The sequence below is a fragment of the Notolepis coatsorum genome, assembly GCF_963971535.1.
Source record: "Notolepis coatsorum genome assembly, chromosome: 14".
In the NCBI taxonomy this organism is placed as follows: Eukaryota; Metazoa; Chordata; class Actinopteri; order Aulopiformes; family Paralepididae; genus Notolepis; species Notolepis coatsorum.
Window position 1 is genome coordinate 24,850,488 of NC_140178.1, and position 22,591 is coordinate 24,873,078.

The window sequence follows — 22,591 nt, forward strand, 5'->3', positions numbered from 1 at the left end:
TAACTACGTCTACGAACATTGTACATATGTCTAAACTGAACACTGTGACCTCTTTTTTTTCTTCTAATTTCTACTATGTTTTTATTTCATACTTATCTTGTCATGCACAGTCTCTGGAGCGCAACAGTAAGAAGCATTTTGTACAAAAGTATTCTGTACTTCTGTATGACAACTATTAAAGAAACTTGAAACTTGAAACTTGATCCATGTGAGTACTGTCGTGGAATCTGACCACAAGATTGTTCTGTGCACCGGAATGGTGAGTTCACGTTGGATTAACGTGGCTAGATGCGCTCCTGCTAGGGCTGCGCAGAGCTCTAGACGTGGGATAGATTGTTGCTTACGTGGGGCTATTCTTGAGCGGGCCAGGATGAAAGCAGTGTGTATCTTTCCTCCCTTCTCTTGGGCACGCAAGTAGGCCACCGATCCATAGGCTACTTCGGAGGCGTCGCTGAAGATGTGTAGATCAATCTCGCATGTCTCTGGCCTCACTGTGGATGGGAAGTAGCTGCGGCGTATATTGACGCCTGGGAGTGAGCGGAGTTCCGTCTCCCACTCTCTCCATGTTGAGGCAAGGTGTGCGGGTATTGGGTCGTCCCAGCCCTGGTCCTTGTCCCATAGTGCTCGTACAATCATCTTTGCCCTGGTGGTGTAAGGTAGAATACATCCCAACGGGTCATATTGTCTGGCGAGTGTTCTGTACACACTCCGTCTGGTGGTCGGTATCGCCGTCGACCTTCCCTGCTCTGGAGCCAAGGGTTTGTGTCTATAGTGGAGCGAGTCTGTTTTGAAGCGCCAGACTAGTCCTAGTGTCATTTCTTGGGCTTCTCCTGGGATGGTCGCCATCCAGGTCTCGCTGCTGGCAGCCTTGTCCGCGGGGGAGAGGCTGCGCAATACGTGCGGGTCACTGCTGGCCCACTGCCTGAGATCAAAGCCGCCTTTGATCAGGGAGGCGCGTAGCTTGATTAGGAGAGCCTCGGCTTCTTCTTGAGTCGAAACGCTTTGTAAACAGTTGTCCACGTAGAAACTGTTCTTCACACTGTGTTGGACCTCTTCATCTGCTGTTGGGTCCTCTGCGACGTGTTTCTGTAGTGCAAATGTAGCACAGCACGGGCTGCATGTGGTTCCGAAGGGGAGTACTTCCCACTGGTAGATGGCTGGGTTCTCATCTCCGATCCTCTCTCCATAGGAACCGCAGCAGGGGCTTGTCCTCCTCTACTAGTCTCACCTGCAAGAACATCCCTTTGATATCCCCGCTGATAGCCACCTTGTCCTGGCGGAAGCGCAGTAGCACGCCTAGTAGGGAGGGGCCGAGTGTGGGGCCGGGCAAGAGCTCTTTATTCAGATTTTGGGATCCGATCTGGTAGCTGCAGTTAAACACAATGCGATCCTTGCCGTTGTGATGGACCTTGTGATGTGGCACGTACCATGATTCGGTCGTCTGATCGGCCTCTTTAATGTCAATCTTTGTTACGTGTCCCGCTGTGATTAGCTTCTCAATCTCAGCGCGGTACACACGCTCTTGAGCGGGGTCTTTGGCTAGGCGCCGCTCTGTGTTCAATAGATAGCGCTCCGTGGCGTCTTTCTTTGCGTGAAAGGTGGGCATTCCCTCTCGCCTCAGGAGTGGAGTTGCGTATCTCATCACTCCGCCGACTGCGACTCTCTTTGTCCCCTGCTCGAGTAGGTTGATGGCGTAAATGTCTTCTTTAGAACGAATATCTTTCTTTTCGTTCTTAAAGGGCATTGTCTCTAGTGTCCATAGCCTCTCGACATGCTGCAGGAGAGTGGTGTCTTCTGTCGTTCTGGAGTGGAGGCAGCTAGTGGCTGCTGTTCGGTTGAGAGATTTAGCGAGGGGGCCTTGTAGGGTCCACCCTAGGCGGGTCTCGACTGCTGCAGGACAGCCTCGGGGTCCTGTATGGACCCGGTCAATCGGGACTATGAGTTCTGCATGGTCGGAGCCTATCAGCAGGGTCGGGGTAGCGCCGTCTATGAGCGGGATAGGTAATTGACGCAGGTGCACATATTTATCCATCAATTTGGCGATGGGGTAGGTGTACTGCGATAGTCCTATTTCTTGGCTGGTGAAAGCATTTGTAATCTTATACCGTCGCTCTGGCTGCCCGTTTGCTGCGATAGTGAAGGAGACATTCTCGCCCTTTATCGTCTTTAAATCTCTTCTTATTGTCCGAATCGTCATTTCGTTCTTGCTCCCCCGCAGTCCCAGCTGGGCCGCAGCGGACGCGAGCAGAAGGGTCTTCTCTGACCCGTCATCAAGGACGGCGTAAGTGTCCATGACTTTATCTTGGTAGCTCAATGTCACACGGACTACCTTTAAGAGCACTTGGACGCCGCTGCTGCTGGCGGGGTCAATGTACATGACACTTGCCTTGGTGCCGCTCGGTGGTGCAGGTGGAGGCCGTCTTCTGTTACTTTTGTGTAGTATATCTAGATGGGCTCCGTCGCACCGACTGCACCCTTTCTTTAGGCGGCATTCGGCTGCCATGTGTGGTCGCGCACATCGGTAACAGCGCCTGTTGGACTTTATCCATTGACTCACTTCTTCTGCATTCATCTTTGTGAATAGGTCACATTGTGACAGCCAGTGTTCTTTCTCACAGTAGGGACACACTATCTTCCACTTCTCCTTTCTCGAGGGGGTACTGTGGCTCTTACTGCTCGGTACTGACTCCGATTGGTGCATGACAGTCACCGATCTTCTTCCATCATTTATTCTCCTGGGTCCCTCTCTGGAGCTTGGCGTGCTCCGCCCGAATGTATCCAGTCGTAAGCTGCTGACTTCTCTCGCCAGGAAGTCGGCTAGATCAAGGAGGGATGGTTCGGGGCCGTTGGGATCCCGGTAGTCTCTCTGCCGCCTAAAACGCACTTGTCTTGCGGGTGGCAGCTTCTCCAAAATCCTCTCGACGTTAGAGTTGGCGTATAGCTCATGCATGCCCTTTTCCCGTTGCGCTCCCAGCATCCCTACCAGGGACTGCACTTTGATTGACAGGTCGTCTAATGAGCGATTGTCTGTGGCTGGGGGTAGGCGATCAATATGCCTTATCTCTTGGATTACGTAATCCCATATACGTCCATATCTCTGGTCCAGCGCCGCTAGGGCCGCTGTGTATGGTGTCGAAGAGGTGGCATAGGCTAGCGCTATATTGTGCGCTCGCGGTACTTTCAGGTGCTTCAGTAATATTGCATACTTGTGGCGTTCATCAGCGACATCCACCATCATTGTCTCTAAGCACATCCGGAGCTCCGTGTACTGTGCTCGACTCTCATAGGCGAAGTCTGGAAATGACGGCGTGGCAATGTATGACGCCGTGGATGGCTGATACATCGGCGAGCGTTGGGGGAGAGACCTCCTGGGCGAGTCCCCTCTTGCGCCTCGCTGTGGGCTGGTACTGACAGGGTACCATGGCCCGCTGGTCCAGGTGCTATTCCTCGGGGCTGGTCGTGCGTCGTGCTCACCCGTGAATAGAGTCGGGGGTCTGTAGCGCAGCGCCGCGGGGGTATAGCCTGGGCTGTACTGGACCTCCTGGTCCGGTGGAGTACTGTGCTGTCGTCGGGCTTGGTTCTCCTCCTCTCCCTCTTCTTCCTCTATCAGATCTTCCAGATCCTGTAATCGTTTATTTAGCTTCTCCGCAGTGTATGCCGCTCCTTCCTTGTAGCTGGGTCTCGCTTGGACCGGTCTGGGAAGGGGGTCTGCGGGGGGTATAGGCTCGGTCTGTTGGTCAAGTTCAGGGTCGCTTGCTCGGTGAGGAGACGCTGCCCTTGACTGTTGTCTCGACGAGTTCCTTGAACCCCTGGCGGAGGGAGAGGGTGTTGCCTTGCGGATCAGCTGCTCCATTAGCTGCGCTTGTAACTTGTCGCGCTCGACTTCGCGCTTGGTGAGATCTGCTTCTCTTTGGGCACCGGCAGCGGCGCGCTGGGCGTCGGCCCGGTCTCTTGCCATATTCTCTTCCGTCTGAAGGCGTCTCATCTCCAGGCGTGTGCGCTCTTCTTCGCTCCGTTGTTGCGCTTGGAGTTGTTCGCGCTCGCTAAGCGCCTGTGGAAGGATGATGGCGCCGCCCCGATCGGCTGCCTCTCTGTTCGCTCCGTCGAGACTGTGTTTACTTTTGTTAATATTTATAGTTTTTAGAGTTTTGTGCGTACCAACTGTTGGTGCATTTAATGTATATGACCGTCAGTCACTCATAGACATTGGATTACGGGAAACTTACCAACTGGATTACTCGCTGGATCAGCTTTCCGAACCACACCAATGGCCTGAAGAAATTCTCCGGAGACTAGGACCAGACCCTTTGTTCCCAGAGCCCAGGAAAAGACGACGAGGAAAGAGGGCTGGGATCCGAAACAGGCTGAGATCCAGACGCCACCGTACACCACTTCCCAGTATATTGCTAGCCAATGTACAATCAATAGACAATAAACTGGATGACATCCGAGCAAGGATTCAATATCAAAGAGACGTTAGGGACTGCAATATCCTTTGCTTCACCGAAACATGGCTCACACCGGAGGTTCCAGATCACGCAATTCAACCAGCGGATCACTTCTTTATCCATAGAAAGGATCGGACATCATCAGAGTCCGGTAAACAACGTGGAGGAGGTATTGCCTTCATGTTTAACAAAAATTGGAGTGATCCAACGAACGTGAAGGAATTATCCAACCACTGCTCCCCAGAACTGGAATATATAACCATCAAGTGTCGTCCTTTCTTCCTCCCGAGGGAGTTAACGGCGATCGTCCTGGTCGGAGTGTATATTCCACCGCAAGCCAGCAACAAGGTTGCGCTCTCCAGACTACACGACGAGGTAAATAGAATACAAGTGGCTAACGTTAACGCCGCCATTTTAGTACTGGGAGATTTCAATAGCGCCAATCTGAGAAAGGTATTGCCCGACTTCTATCAGCATGTGACTTGCAACACCAGAGGCGGTAACATCCTAGATCACTGTTACACGCAATTTAAAGGTGGCTACAAGGCTCATTCTGATAGTGGCTTTGGCAAGTCAGATCACGCATCCATTTTCCTTTCACCAAAGTATAGACAGAGAATTAAAAGTACTCCCGTAGTCTCGCGAGAGGTGCAGAAATGGGATCTGACGTCAGAAGAGACGATCCGGTCAGTGTTTCACCACACAGACTGGATTGTGTTCCGCGACACAGATAACATTAATGCCTACACGGAGACAGTGCTGGACTATGTCTGTACTAGGGTGAAAGAAACAATCCCCACTACCAAAATGAAAGTTTACCCAAATCAAAAACCCTGGGTAGACAAATCCGTCCGTGAAGCTCTGAGAGAGCGCACCAAAGCATACAATGACGGCCTAGTGGCAGGCAACATGAATGACCACAAGGTGGCGCGACACAACGTAAGGAGGACAGTGTCAGAGGCCAAACGGCGCTACAGGGATAAAATTGAACTTCAGTTTGAACAAGCTGACTCTAGAGCTATGTGGCAGGGGCTCAAAACGATGACAGACTACAAAGGCGCCTCCCTCAAACTGAACAGTGACATCTCCTTAGCAAACGACCTCAATACCTTCTATGCGAGGTTTGATGCTGGTAATAACAACACCAGCTCACAAGCCTCGGCAATGGGGGGGGGGGGGTCGGCTGCTGATGGAGGCGCAGTGTTCAGGGTAACAGAGCATGAGGTGAGGCGGACCTTTAAAAAAGTTAATATCAGGAAGGCAGCAGGTCCGGACGGCATCCCCGGCCGCGTCCTAAAAGTCTGTGCCGACCAACTGGCCCCAGTATTCACTGACATATTTAACCTGTCCTTAGAACAGGCTGTCATCCCCACCTGCCTGAAGAAGTCCACTATTATCCCTGTACCCAAAAAATCCAAGCCTGCTTGCCTCAACGACTACCGCCCTGTAGCTCTCACCTCCATAGCCATGAAGTGCTTTGAGAAGCTAGTAAAGGGCTACATCTGCTCCTCCCTCCCCATCAACATGGACCCCCTGCAATTTGCATACCGCCCCAACAGGTCCACGGAGGACGCCATATCCCATGTGCTGCACACAGCAGCATCACACCTGGACAAGAGGCAGGGGAACTATGTGAGAATGCTATTCATCGACTACAGCTCGGCATTCAATACCATAGTCCCCTCCATACTCATAGCCAAGCTCAGGGACCTGGGCTTGGGCTATGACCTCTGCCAGTGGGTCTTGGACTTCCTGACTGGCAGACCCCAGGTGGTGAGAGCAGGCAACTGCACCTCCTCATCCATCACCCTCAACATAGGGGCCCCCCAGGGCTGTGTTCTGAGTCCCCTCCTCTACTCCCTGTACACACACGACTGTGTGGCTCAGCGGAGTAGCAATACAATCGTCAAATTTGCTGACGACACAGTGGTGGTGGGCCTGATCTCTGCCAACGACGAGAGGGCCTACCTGGAAGAGGTCAAGGTCCTGGCGGGATGGTGCCAGGAAAACAGCCTCTCCCTGAACGTCAGCAAAACAAAGGAGATGATTGTGGACTTCAGGAGGTCGGGGGTCAAGGACTACAGCCCCCTCAGCATCGACGGGGCACCGGTTGAGAGAGTCAACAGCTTCAAGTACCTCGGAGCCTACATATCCGAGGACTTGACATGGACCACACACATTAACAGTGTGGTGAAGAAGGCACGACAACGCCTCTACTTCCTCAGGCGCCTAAGGAAGTTCCAAGTCAGCCAGAAGATCCTTAAGAACTTCTACTCATGTACAATAGAGAGCATCTTGACCGGCAACATCACCTCCTGGTTTGGGAATAGCACTGCAAAAGACCAAAGCAGACTACAAAGAGTGACACGTTCAGCCGAACGCACAATTGGAGGGGGGCTCCCCACCCTCCAGAACATTTACTACAAGCGTTGCAAGGGCAAGGCTAAGATAATCATTAAAGACTCCAGTCACCCGAACAACTGCCTCTTCGAACTGCTGCGGTCAGGCAAGCGATACAGGAGTCTCAAGGCGAGCACAGAAAGACTCAGAAGTAGCTTCTATCCCCAGGCCATCAGGCTGCTAAACGAACAATGAATGAACACTACACAACAACAACCACCAAACGCACATAGCACACACATCCACACGCACACACCCACTTTAAACAAACACACTGTAGCACCCACTCCACACACTTATAGCACACACCCACTTTAAACAAACACACTGTAGCACCCACTCCCCACACTTTATATTTATGGATGAAGGATTGCACTACAACTCGTACACCTTACTGTAAATTGTACCTAAAATTGTACCTCATCCCATTTCTGCTTTGCACTAGATAGTACTGTACATTAGTACACTGCATAGTATTGTGTATTGTATATTATATGGTAACTCAGAACATTGTACATATGTCTATACCGAACACTGTGACCTCATTTTCTTCTTCTAAATTCATGCTATATTATGTTATTATGTTATTTGATACTATCTTGTCTAGCACAGTCTCTGGAGCGTAACAGTAAGAAGCATTTTGTATGAAAGTATTCTGTACTTCTGTATGACAACTATTAAAGAACTTGAACTTGGAGTTGTTCGCGCTCGCTAAGCGCCTGTGCTTGGCGACGATCGCGTTCACCCTGAAGTCGATCGCGTTCGGTAGAGGCTGTCAGGCTGACGAGGAACGCCTGTTGTAGCATCCTCTCCGCTTCGCTGGGGGAAGGCGGTTGTGGAGGTGAGCCGCTCCTGCGTGAGCCGCTCCTGGGGGTACTCGTTGGGGAGTCCTGGAGCTCTATTTCCTCGGCGCTCTCCTCCTCTTCTTCCGTGCAGAGTTCTCTCTCTGTAGGGTTGTCTTCCTCCCGGGGCTGGTCGGGGACTACTTCTTCGGTAGTGGCGGGGGGTAAAGGCATGTCAGCTCCCTCCTGGTCCCCACCGTGAGCTTGGTCAGTTACATTAGGACCTACTAGGGCCTCTGTGGTCGGGGAAACCTGGTCGTTAAGGTCAGACATAATTTGACTTTCTACTTTTACCGCGTTTACCGTTTGTCGAAGGCTAGGTAGTTGACTGACAGTGTAATCCTCTAAGTACTGAGGTGTCTGTCGTCTGCGCCGCGGGCGTTCTAGGTTAGGAGGACCGTTTCGTGGAGTGTTCATCATAGGCCATTTCAATATTAATAACACTATATTAATATTACACTAGTTACCCTCCGGCTCGAAGGACCAATTGTAACTGAGGGGTACAATTCCCTGACTGTATTGTTAGATATGGTATGTAATACCACTACCTCTTGTACTTTAACTTCTGGCCATCCAGTACATGATATAAATATGATGAACACTTTCCCACCTGATGAAACGAAGTCCACACAAATGTACAAATAGAATATTTAATATAGCAAAAGGTATATACAACGTTCACTTGTTTACACTTATGATTTGAAATATGCACTTGTATGGCAAATGAGTATTCGTAGGTAAATCAACATTGAATGTCCAATCTCTGGTTACGCAGGGAGTAAGTATACAACCTGTTTCTTTAGGAAACTATAGCGATGGTACTTAAATGATTATAGCTGGATACACTAAGGGGGGGGGGGGGGTCCCGCTGGTTGTAAGACAGTAGGAGGGGGGGGTTAGAGGAGCCGCTGGCGGTATCCCATCTGGCCGACGATTTCTTGGGAGAATTCAAAGTCTTGAACACGGTGCCCACAGAATCTCGGTCCGCAGACGAATACAGCTGGACCCTCTGGTGGACGGTAGCTGCTGGTCCACGACGGAGAGACGTGAGGCGACCTCACTGGTGTAGAGCGCCGTCTCACCTGGAGTCCTCTCCGGGGGGTAGTTCCAACACTCCGCAGTGTTGGCCGTTATCCATGGAATAATCAAAGCACCCAAAGCATAATCCAAGCCGTGGAAGGCTCGCCGTCGTCCGGGTAGAGTAATCCAATATACAGGTCCAGTCGCCCTGGCCCGGAGCTCCTCGGATGCAAGCACCACTAGTGGTCTGCCCAGCCTGGTTAAGCGTCCAGATAACGTCAGGAACGATGGGGGTACTGATAACTTTATAACTCTAACCGAACGATGCACCATACATAAATAGACTATTATTAGCTTAATAGAATACGTCCAACTCGACGGTATAGTGCCAAACTATGACTATTCAACTATTAATCCACACGATATCTCAATGCCTATTCTGAGGCCAAGTAGGCCTTACTACACCACACGTGCGTCGTGGGTGAGGCTTCGCGTCTGTTACTCTGTTGGAGGGTAAAGAACTGGACTAAAAGAAGTTCTACTTTACTTGCGCCTTATATATATGCGCTGTGAACAAATAGTACCATTCGTATTTCGCCAGACGTATTCCTACGCGGAACCGGGGCTTGCCACGACATGTTGGGCGGCACGATTGAACTTGAACCTAGGGGTATGGCTGATGGCGCCAGGTTCTCGTCCAATGGTAGAATGAAACTATTATGGGCTGTTCAGTAGACTAAAGGGATATTCAGTGCATATTGTACAAGGAATATACAGGGGATATCAAACGATATACAAATACTATTTAAATATATATATATAAATAAACATATATATTCGGTTTAATCTGATCCTTCACAACAATGATTAAACAGAAGGTTTTGTAGATACAGTACTGAATTCTGCCATCTGGACACATGCAATTTGAAATATGATTATAGAATATAAGGCATAAAATGGTTATGCGATTAAAATGCGATTAATTAGATTAAATAATTACAAATCCTGTAATTAGATTCATTTTTTTAATCGCCTGACAGCACTAGTAGTAGTGTTGTCACGATACTGGAATTTCGACTTCGATACGATACCTTGAAAAGTATCGATACTTTCGATACTTTCAATACCAAAAAAAAAATATTATAATAATTTTTTATTTTTCTTTAACAAATTTTGCTTTTGTTGCTGGTTGATTCTCCTCAGCTTCTCTCTGGTACTATACGAGAAGATAAATACACTTTTAAAACCCTTTGTTTATCTTTAGATCAGAGAGAGAGAGCGAGAAAGAGAGTGAGAGTGAGAGTGAGAGTGAGAGTGAGAGTGAGAGTGAGAGTGAGTGAGTGAGTGAGTGAGTGAGTGAGTGAGTGAGTGAGTGAGAGAGAGAGAGAGAGTTCTCCGGAGCTATGCTCGGAGCATTTATTAACGTTACATTTTCAACAACATTGCTGCTAATTGGACACTTCATGGAGGCGGGGTAACGTTGTGTCGAGTTCATGTGTGTGTACTGGTGTAGGATGGGCTCCGGCTCCGCTAGACCTAACGTTGGAAACGGGGTAGTTGTGTCGAGTTCATGCGTGTACTAGTGTAGTGGGCTCGGCTTGACGTTACTCCGTTTCCATGAAGTAATAGGTGGCCAGCTAGCTAGCATTAAGCTAACGGAGGAACGACAGCTAACGTTAGCTAATAATAGCGTTGTTTACAAACTGAAGACAGGGCTGCGCTGCCCGGCTGTGAGGGGGAGGAGGCTACAGCAGCTTGTGTCTGTTGCTCTGAGCGAGGAGGAGGCGGCGGAAGGGCAAGGCTCTGGCAGCGCGTCTGTCTGTCAACAACTTGCGGGAGCAAGCCAGCTGGTACTGATACTGCAGAAAGTATCGGTACTTCGGGAAATGAGTATTGAAGCCGTTTTAAATATTCAGTATCGATATGTATCGATACTTCGATATTTTTGACAACACTAACTAGTAGTAACACATTTGTAGATGCTTTGAAAAATGGATGTAAAAACTACTATACTGTACCTCCATTTATTTGTTCATGTTCAACAAATGATTTGTTAAGACATTCATAAAACATCTATAAATCATTTGCAGATGCAATTGTGTGCCCTAATCTGAAGTGAAGCCTATTCATCATTAACTCACTGGTGGCCAAACCCGAGATAGTCCGTGTTAACTCGCCATGCTCTGGACGCCAAACCCGAGAAAATCCGGGTTTTAATCCATATCTCTTTTATTAGCGATATCCATTCATTTTTCATCCATCCAGCCTGACGTTATCATTGGAAATGGGTCTGAGCTCGCAAAGGGCAAATACCGCCCTCTATCGTCTCCCGGATGGTATTGCACATCATTGGATTGGATTGGTTGGGACCAGGGTTAGAAATTTACATATTTTTTCCATGGCTTTTTTTGCCCCCCTTAATTGATTTTCGGGGTCTTTTTTTGTATTTCGGGGGCACCGAATTTTTATGATGAAAATTTACATAAAGATTATACACTTTTTTTTTACAGTCTTCGTCTCTATGTTTGATAACGTAATGTTAATGTCTCCATATATAGGGCTCTACACTAACCTTTTTCCCCAAGGAGCACATGTGCTCCTAAATCAAATTTAAATAAATAAAATCAAAAAAAAATGTTAGGAGCACACAAAGAAATTTAGGAGCACAGTGAAAGTTTATTAACAAACTATTTATTACATGCATATTATACTGTGCGCATACTAGGGATGGGCGTGAGTAATCGTTACTCGTAGCTATGAGAAAAAGCGAAGGGAAAAAAATGAAAAAAAAACATAAAATAAAAGAAATTACATATTTTTCACATGTATGTGTAAGATTATAACCGTTTGTTGGTTTCCTTAAACATATATACGTGAATGAACAAAAATAAGTAAAAAGAAATATTAAAAAATAAATAAAAATATAAAAGTTTTAAAAATTCTTTTGTACGTTTTTTTCCCCTTTTTGAGTAATACACGATCACTCGAGTATAGCATGCGATCAATCTATCTCGATTGTTCTTTAAAATGCCCATCCCTAGTGCATACTAAGGGATAAACATCTGTGCAAAGTGTCGGGGGCTTTTCTTGCCCCCCTTAACTGATTTTCGAGGGCATTTGGTAAATTTTCTAGGGCATTTTGCCCCAAGCCCCCCTTAATTTCGAACCCTGGTTGGGACTGTGCAGCAAAAAAAATTGTCCGGTCCGGGTTTTACTTCTCGGGGATGCAGCTGGATACCATTGCATCGACTGTGGGGACTGGGAGCAGCGTGGATCTATGTGTTTTTGGATATAACGTTGGATCAATAAACGCGATCAATATTTGGAATGGCGATCAGGAATTGGATTAATCTTTTTGCATGACATCAGATGTGAGGTAAGGCCTTTATGTTACGAGTCTTGGGGTAATCAGAGGTTCCTATCACCGCCATCGGAGTGTGTGTGTGTGTGTGTGTGTGTGTGTGTGTGAGGTCGCACCGACCAAAGTACGGAGAACCGATTTTTCAGACCCCGCTGCTCTTTGTGCATAAGTACACATATAGTGATAATCTAGCGTTCATTTGAAAACGATTCATAAATCAAGCGACAAATGGCACGATTTCTAAGGAAATACATTTAAGCTCGATTTTCTGGGGTTTATTGAGATGAGACAGAACGCTCTAGAAATATATTGATATTCATCACGGTATAAAATGGAAATGTATGTATGAAAGAATTATCTGTTTCGTGCATGTTGACTGAAAGCAACTCATTGACGACCACTGTTTTATTTAGATCTATTGCTATTATATTTTATATGTTTTATGCACTCGCAAATAAGTCCTTTCCTCCATTGGATACAGCGTTGGCCCAGAAGGGCATCAGCAGAGGGCGCTGTTGGCCCTGAAAGAGTTAACAAATGTCTAATAAAGTTAATTATTTGTTTACTTTTTCATCACCTGTTACAAATGTTGTAGACAGCTTTCAGATACACCCTTCTTTGTGACATCAAACAGTGACAGAATTAGGACTATAGATAAATGCAATTTTATTAACATATAAAATACATGTGCATGACATAGTGTAACGGGGAGCACTAGGACACAGGAGTACCCTGGCCAGGGATTGACAGAGTATGTAGACGTAAGTATCATGCAAGTGAGACTTGACTTAGACGTGTGTTGCTGTCTGTTGAATGGAAGCACGCTACATTAGCAGAGCCAAGTTATTCGTGCGGCGCCTGCCCCACGCTTTTGAGGTATGAGCAGGCTAAACACCTTTTTTGTTGGTAAATCTATTCCATCATTTCCGTCCTACAACTCTTGTTGTGTAGACGTACTTGATGTGGTGGGCGCTAACGTTACATTTGAATTATGTGTTTGTTTCTAATGTGTGCTCAGTGTATTGCGATATGTGATGACACAAGGGTAATAATTATTTGTATTTTCAGGCTGTATCGGCGCCTATACAGCCTGAAAATACAAACAATTATTTATTACCCTTGTGTGTCGTGTCATCATCGCATATCGCAATATACTGAGCACACATTAGGAACAAACACATAATTAAAATTATGTAACGTTATCGCCAACCACATCATGTACGTCTACACAACAAGAGTTGTAGGTCGGAAATGATGGAATAGATTTACCCTTGCAAAGTTCTGGATATCAGTCCGGAACGAGTACCCAATGTTATGTAATGCTGCACTGAGAAAGCTTGTCCCCTTCGCATCAACATACTTCTGTGAGGCCGGATTTTCGGCACCGACATAAATACAGATCTCGCCTCAGAATAGAAACGGATCTCCACCTCTTTCTCAGCACAACACAGCCGCGTATCACGGAAATGTTCCAATGTACAAGCACACCCTTCCTTCTCGTATTTTTTATTCTTGAAAAGCGCATGTGAACGCATTTTCTGGCAACATATTTTGGCTAAATATGCCTTGTTTTATAAATGTGTATACAGAAACAATTCCGTTGCTTTTGTTGATAATATGCATTCATTTCATTGATGCTGTAATTTCATTTTCTAATAAATATGCATGATAAAGTTCAACAACGTGTGCTTTTATTTTGATATTGATTATTTCCATGTTTGAAATGACGCAATACATTAACACTTTGGGTGCCACGCCTCTTCTGGGAAGTTATCACCTCATGCCAACCATTAGACCCATGTACACTCATGCGGCACTGTGGCGTAGTGGTTAACACTGTCGCCTCACAGCAAGAAGGTCCAGGGTTCGATTCCCGCTTGGGGACCAGGTTTCCGCGATGCCAGGTACCCAGGTGGTTTTTCGAGCGTCAGTAACGGCATTCGCATTGAACCCTAAAAACGGTTAACCAGCCCGATCGCTATGAAAGCATTGCAGGATCAAGCTAGAATTGACGTCAAATCGATCTTACCCTTTAGCCGAAAGTAATCCAAAAAGAATATTCCAATTTCTTGATCACCATCTGGTAGATCCAATCCCCATTTGCTCGACGTTATAAATGACCATTACATACGGATCAAGCATAGTTGACGGGCTTCGATGTAACAGGCTGAACTGTGCGCCTCCCAGAGAACAAAAAATTAAATCTGAGACCTGGGGTCATTCCACAGCCCAGGATACAATGTTAGAAATGTAGCTTGATACCGCCGCCTGGTAGGATGCGGCTGGTACTGCACCTTCGGATTCCCACTATGCATTTTTCAGCCAACACACAGCACCCTGAGATTGAATAGGGTATTAAATCGAAAAATAGGAAAAACAACCCAGAAACGAGAATCTTCGTTTTTGGCAATTAATGTGTTATGTGTGGGGTCCCCAAAAAAACTAAAATGGGGTTGTGATATAAAAAAAAGTTTGAGAACCCCTGATCTAAAGAATTCAAATCTGTAGGTCACATACTGTACTACCATTACAAAGACTTGCCTGTATAGGCCTTAGTGAAATGGTTCTAAATTGGTTTAAGAATTATCTATCCAACACTTCTACTTGGTAGAAAACGCAACACTAGTCCCTCAAGGATCTATTTTAGCCTAGGCCCCATCCTATTTACACTTTTCATAAGTTACTTGAGTCATTGAATAAATTCAGCTAAGATACATTTGTACACTGATGACAATGATTTATACAGTGGCACCCTCTTTGAATCAAACCATAGAGATCCTGAAGGATGCTTTTCAATCACTGCAGCTTTCACTATTAAAACTAACACTAAAACAGAACACTTTCTAGCTCGCCCACACATCACCACATAGCCAAACACACACATGCCATCCTACCGGTATCTCTACTCACCCAAGGATGCTGAGGCAGACCTTGCCGTTGCGGTAGAAGTTGGGGTTGAACCGCACGGTGTTGTGCCCAGTGGTAATGAGTTTCACCCTGGGGGGGTGGATGGGGTAGTCCGGGGGGCAGCGGAACAGGAAGAGGAAGAATCCACCCTCGTACGGTGTGTCGAACGGTCCTGTGATCAGAGCGTGGATCTGGGAAGAGAATAAATACAAGATACAGAGTCCTCAATATGTAGACCAGAAGAAATAAGATACTGTGTCCTCAATATGTAGACCAGAAGAAATACAAGATACTGTGTCCTCAATATGTACACCAGAAGAAATACAAGATACTGTGTTCTCAATATGTAGACCAGAAGAAATAAGATACTGAGGCCTCAATATGTAGACCAGAAGAAATAAGATACTGTGTCCTCAATATGTAGACCAGAAGAAATACAAGATACTGAGGCCTCAATATGTAGACCAGAAGAAATACAAGATACTGTGTCCTCAATATGTAGACCAGAAGAAATACAAGATAGTATTGTGTCCTCAATATGTACACCAGAAGAAATAAGATACTGTGTCCTCAATATGTAGACCAGAAGAAATACAAGATACTGAGTCCTCAATATGTAGACCAGAAGAAATACAAGATACTGTGTCCTCAATATGTAGACCAGAAGAAATACAAGATACTGTGTCCTCAATATGTAGACCAGAAGAAATACAAGATACTGTGTCCTCAATATGTAGACCAGAAGAAATACAAGATACTGTGTCCTCAATATGTAGACCAGAAAAAATACAAGATACTGTGTCCTCAATATGTAGACCAGAAGAAATACAAGATACTGTGTCCTCAATATGTATTAATATTATTCATCCCTTTGGGGAAATGCAGGAGTCATAGCAGCACAGGGGAGGTAGAGGTACAGGCAGTGTATTATAAATTACATAAAATATAGAGAATAATAATAATAATAATAATAATAATAATAATAATAATAATAATAATAATAATAATAATAATAATAATAATAATAATAATAATAATAATAATAATAATGGATTGGATTTATATAGCGCTCTTTGTGACACCCCAGAGACCCCAGAGCGCTTACAGAGTCCATTATTCGTTCATATACACAGTCACTTTCTGCAGTATCGGTACCAGCTGGCGAGTGTTCTAGCGCAAATTGTTGACACGCTGTTCAGAGCACGCTTGCCCCTCCGCCTCCTCCGAGTCCAGCCCTCCCCCTCACAGAGCCGTCTTCAGTTGGTAAACAAACATTTTAGCTGAAGATGGCAAATGCAGAGCCTCCGCAACTTGTGCTTGTGGATAAAGAAAACAGCAGAAGTGCTGTTTGGAGGTACTTTGGGTTTGAAGTAAACAACAAAGGACAAGCTAAAGATGCACCAATGCTATTTGCAAGCGGTGTTACAGAGCAGTGCCAACGAGGATCTCCATAAAGAAATGAAAGAGGTTTGTGACAGCTGCTCTTTCAACGTCACTGTGACTGAAGCATTAAACCATTAACTCTAGTTTAATACATGATACGTTGTCTACTGATGGCGCATAATATCAACAGCTGATTCGTTGTTAGTAACGTTACAGCTTTCAGCTAACGTTAGCTACTGCTAGCCGTTAGCTTAGCTGGCCACTTTTATAATTACTGCATGGAAACGGAGTAACGTTAACGTTTAAACGTTATGTCGAGGTCATACAATACTACAGTCGACATAAGGTTAACGTTACCCCGTTTCCATGAAGTGTTTAAATAGCAGCAATCTTGTTGAAAATGTAACGTTACTAAAATGCTCCTCTCTCTCTCTAAATAAAAATCGAAACTGTTACTAACTGTAATACAAACAGTTCAGTTTGTCAGGTACATGCAACACAGATTACAGTGTTTACATCTGTCTGCTTGAGAAAATACCATGTTCTGCAATACAAATGATTGAAGTGAGATGAACAGTTATTTTTAAATGTGTGATCTAAAGATAAACAAAGGGTTTTAAAAGTGTTATATTTATCTTCTCTTATAGTACCAGAGAGAAAGAAGCTGAGGAGAATCAACCAGCAACAAAAGCTAAATTTGTTTAAAAATAATATATATATGGGGGGGCGGAGCTGAGCGATCATGGAGTAGACGTGTTTCACATGAGCTCCCTTCTACCGTGCTGAATATACGTTTCTCCCCATTAGTCTTTATTTTATTTTTATTTGTTTTTTATCTGTTTGCTAGGTCGTCGTGTTTAGTATACATTCATCAACTTTTTTCGACTTTCTACGATGGCGGGGGTGGAAACCAGAGCCATGAAAGAATTAGGCACGACACCGGCGCCGCCGAGCATGGCCACACCGTCTCCCGCTGTCGGGGAGTTAAGCGAAGCTGTGCTCTTGGTCATGACCAAGCTACACGCAGACTCTGAGACACGCATCGCTGAAGCACAGAAGAGAGTACACGCAGACTCTGAGGCACGCATCGCTGAAGCACAGAAGAAAGTGTTGGCGGATTTCTGTATCAGCCTCCGTCGTGAGATATCAGAAGAAATACGGCTGGCGGTAGTCCCGCTGACAGACAAGATGGAGACGATACACGCTGCCTCTTCGGCTAATGCTAACGAACTAGCCATGCTAACGACGGAGGTATCATCACAGTGTGAGAAGATGGCGGGTCTTGAATCCGCCCTGCTGGCTAGGCAGGCTGAAGTCAACAAACTACAGTCGGCGATGGAGGAGATGCAGTCCCGGGATAGACGCCACAACGTCAGGATTGTTGGAGTACCGGAGACCAGCGGTGAAGGCCGTCTCTCTGAGACCATGCCCGAACTGCTGCAGAAGATACTAGGGACGGACGTCCTCCCCTCGCCTCCTATCTGTGAGTCGGCCTACAGAGCGGGCAGGTTTTCTCCCGGCGTGAACAAAGAACCGAGGCCCATCATAGTCAAGCTGAACAGACTCCAACAGAGAGAAATCATCATGCGGTCGGCTCGTACCAGAAGGGGTACTCTGAGGCTTGGCGATCACAAAGTGGCCATTTTCGAGGACTTTACACCGGAGGTTCAAGCTCAGAGAGCCGAGTACAAGGTGGTCCTGACTAAGCTATGGAAACTAGGCCTGAGGCCCACGTTATTCGCTCCCGCGAAACTATCTGTGTTGGAGAAGGTCGGTGGTCAGCGTTTGTTTTGGTCGTTGGCTAAAGCGAAGGAATATCTCGCGGAGACACCCGAGTCTGTTGCTTGATATCTATGGAGGGTGAGTGACTTGGCGGTTTGGGCCTATATACATTGATTAGGTCGACTATTCACAAACACTTGCTGTCATGCCCAGACATGCTAACTGTCCTCTGCCCATCCAACTAGCGGGGCTTCCCAATGACTTCTGTTACTTGCTAAAGCTGACCTCATGGTCGTACTTGTGTATCGCCTCTTTGGAAGCTAACGAGCTAGCTGAACAATGTACATAGTAGGCTAACGTGCTATCCGGATTCGTCACTAGCTTACGCGCTAGCCTCGGGCTAGCCAGCGGGCTTCGACTATGGTCTGCGCCGAGACATTCGAGACCCGTTAATGGTTACGTATTTTGGTCGCTGTTGCTGTTCAAAGGGACATTGGTTTGCACAGTTCAAGAGTGACCGAGTCCCTAACTAACTTCTGGTATGCTTTTTATTTTTATATCCAGGTTGTTTTGAGCTTTGGTGATCCAAAGTAGATGCCAAGGTCGGTTGAATATGCATATACAATATTTGATAACAGGTTGGGTCGGGTATGGCTTGCACTTCATGGCTATATGGTTATATGGCTTGCACTCTAGCCATTACCCTCTTTTCCTTTTTTTTTTTTTTTTTTTTTTTTTTTTTCTTTCCTATTGTCGCAGTTTTTATGTCATCTATATGCGCGATTTAAATGTGATCCGGTTCTACCTTGGACTAACTGCTGACTCGCCTTAATTTTGTTTTGAATTTTCCGTGAGGCACTTATGCTATAACGTTGATACATTAATATGCAGACTCCAGGGTAGATGGTTACAGGTTGATGCTGAGTAATTATATAATAATTATTGTCGCTGTTTTAATGGCAATTGAATGAGCAATTTAACTGTGATCCGATCCTACCTTGGACTAACTGCTAATCGGCCTTAAATGTGTTTTGAATTTTCCGTGATCCACTTATGCTATAACGTTGCGACATTAATATGCAGACTCCAGGGTAGTTGGTTACAGGGTTGATGCTGAGTAATTGTATAATAATTAGTGTCGCTGTTTTAAGGGCATTTGAATGAGCAATTTAACTGTGATTCGATCCTACCTTGGACTAACTGCTCCGACCGATATCTTTATTGAAACAATGTATGATGACAGGTGGTGTCAGGTGTTGCCTATTACCATCCCCGGATTGATTAATGAATGATTGTGTTTAATTCTATTCTTACATAGGTTAGGTCAATTCAGCCGTTGTGCCTGTTCAGAGGGACGGCTAAAGGGGTGCACTTTGACCATAACTTTTTTTTTCCCCTTCCTCCTTTTTTTTTGTCATTGTTTAATTGACACTGTTCACACAATTTTGCACAATTAACCTGTGACCCGAACCTGCCTTAGACTATCGGCTGGGATGCTTTAATTTAATTTTGTTTTGAATTTTCCTATACCTTTTTGGGCTATAACAATGTGATGCTGAAGCGCAGATTCGGAAATAGAGGGCTGCAGGTTGATGCGGAGTTATTATTTAATAATGGCTATTTTTACCATTATGGTTGTCTCATGTTGGGGCCAGGGCTCAGGTGGGTTTCGACCGATATCTTTATTGAATTTTATTTTATTATTATTTGTGTTTATTGGACTAGTGGGGGTTTACTCAGGGGTTTATCTAGAGGGGGGTGGGAGTGGGAAGCGTCTTATTGATCCATGTCTCTAGTGGGAAGTGATAGGAAGATGACCATCCTCAGTGGATGGGGCATAGGGTGGGGATTGGAGAGTGGGTATAGAGGAACTTATAGTAGGACGGGTGGGTTAGGGTGTAGAGTAGAAGGAGGGGGGGCTGTAGCTGGGGTGGTATTTTTATGTGTTCTATGTACTGTTGTCTTATATATGTGTAAGTGTTCCTCCTCTGAACTCCTGGGATTGACCGTCCGGGCCCGCCGGGATCGGCACCTCTGTACTCAGCCTGGCTGCACGGGTATGTTCTCTACGCACTTATACAAGCTCGACCATGGCTAAATTGAATATTTTAATTTGGAACGCAGGAGGGCTTAACGCCCCACACAAGCGTGCCAGTGTCCTTTGGCTATTGAAGAGGAGAAATATTGACCTTGCTCTCCTTAGTGAGACGCATTTAATGGTAGGTGACGTGTCAAGACTGGCAAATCGGCAATATCACGTTATCTCCTCATCCTCAGCCGATGATAAGACGAAAGGAGTAGTCATAGTTACAAGACGTAACCTTGATATCAAAATCTTGGATGTATGGTCGGACACGGAGGGAAGGATTACTATAGCAAAAGTTGAATTCTTGCATAGGAAGATGGCTATAATAGCATTGTATGCTCCTAACACATTTGATTCAGCGTTCTATAATACAATCACGAAGAATATGTTGGAACTTAATGGATACGCTCTCATTGTGGGTGGCGATTTTAATGCGTGCTGGGATGCGGAGATGGATAGGTCCGGGCCCTCTGAAACGAGCGACCAGAAACGGGCCTCTAAGGCCCTCAGGATGTGGGCCAAAGACACGGGGCTCACAGACCTCTGGCGCTTATGCAACCCCACCCTCAGAGATTACTCTCACCTGTCAGCCAGACACAAAAGCTTCTCTCGAATTGACTATGCATTCGCGTCCCCTAATATGTTTGATAGTTTCGATGTCTCATTGGTTCCCTTGGCTCTCTCAGACCACAAGGGGATTTTCCTTACGGCAACCTTTGGCAGGCTCTCCGCAAGAGCTCCCAGATGGCGTTTTAATTCGACCTTGCTAAGGAACGATGACTTCTGTTCTGAGTTCAGGAGTAAACTAGCTGAATTTTTGCAGATCAACGTTGGCACGGTAGAAGACCCTAGGGTCCTGTGGAACGCATTGAAAGGATTCATCAGGGGTCATGTCACACTATTTGCCTCCAATTTGCGAAAATCCCGGTCAAAAAAGCTAGAAGGACTGGAATCATTATATGCGGACCTATACGCATCCTTGCAATCTGACTATAATGAACGACTAAACACACAACGTAAGATAGTCAAAAAAGAAATAAACTCCATACTTAAACAACAGTCTGAGTTCTTAATACATAGGACAAGACAAAATTACTATTTTCACGGCTCCAGACCTAGCCATCTATTGGCAATGAAAATACGCTCAAATGATCATTTCTCAGATATCCCCTCGATTAGGACGAGCCAGGGTGCAGTCACTACTGATTCGAAAAAGATCAATGACACTTTTAAAGAGTTTTACTCACAGTTATATAGCTCAGAGGGTAATCTGGATGACTCTAGATTCGAATCGTTCATTGGCGGGCTTGAGATACCCCACATTTCTGAGGAAGAGGCCAAGGAACTGGGGAGACCGATTACTCTCGTAGAATTGAGGGAGACTATTGTTGAAATGCAGAGGGGTAAGGCGCCAGGCTGGGATGGTATTCCACCCGAAGTGTATTTAGCTTTCTGGGACCAACTGGGTCCATTGATGCTCGATATGATCAATTACGCTATCGAACAAGGGGAGTTCTCAAGAGATGTCAATATGGCGTTGATTTCTTTACTTCTCAAAAAGGACAAAGATCCCAATGATTGTGGTAGCTATAGACCCTTGAGTCTTCTCGGGGCCGATTTAAAGGTGTTTGCCAAGGTGCTGGCCCGTCGCCTGCAGAGATTTATGTCTGTATTGGTACACTGCGATCAAACTGGTTTTATCCCGGGGCGTCTGGCTGCAGATAATCTTAGGAGGCTGTTGCATGTAATCGATAACAGTAAAGACAATACAACTCCATCCACAGTTCTGTCTTTGGATGCCATGAAGGCGTTTGACAGACTTGAGTGGTCATACCTGTGGAAGGTACTTGAGGTCATGGGTCTTGGAAAGAGTTTTATTCATATGATTAAAGTCCTGTATGCCTCGCCGTCTGCGATGATACTGACAGGCAAAAACTGTTCCACACTCTTTCCAGTCTCCAGATCTTCTAGACAGGGTTGCCCTCTGAGCCCGGGACTGTTCGCGCTTTCCCTCGAACCTTTGGCTCAATTTATTAGGCAATCGGAGGACATCGTCCCCATAATGGTCAACAATACTCCACACAAAATTGCTCTCTATGCGGATGACCTGCTGATTTTCATGGACGACCCATCCCGGTCGGCCACAAAATTATTGAGGATAATCGACGACTTTGGTAAATTGTCAGGTTTTAAGATTAACTGGAACAAATCAGCCTGCCTACCTCTTAATGAACTGGCCAAGGCGGTACGACTACCAGCTGATATCCCCATAGTAGAACATTTTAAATACCTGGGCATAGAGATATTCCCCACGCTGAACCAAACTACTAAGTACAACTTCACGGGTACTTATGATAAAATACGCCAGGATCTAGACAGGTGGTCGTCCCTTCCTAACTCCTTACAAGCCCGGGCTTCCATA

The 22,591-nt window shown here is 45.8% G+C and overlaps 1 protein-coding gene across 1 annotated transcript in view; it reads right to left on the reverse strand.

Moving 5' to 3' along the window:
• The window catches only part of ube2z (ubiquitin-conjugating enzyme E2Z), a 50,164-nt gene that overhangs the window by 17,230 nt on the left and 10,343 nt on the right, over positions 1-22,591 (reverse strand). Inside the window, exon 3 of the mRNA XM_084329606.1 lies at positions 14,982-15,169. Coding sequence (XP_084185732.1) covers positions 14,982-15,169 — 188 coding nt within the window. The remainder of the gene's footprint in view (positions 1-14,981; positions 15,170-22,591) is intronic.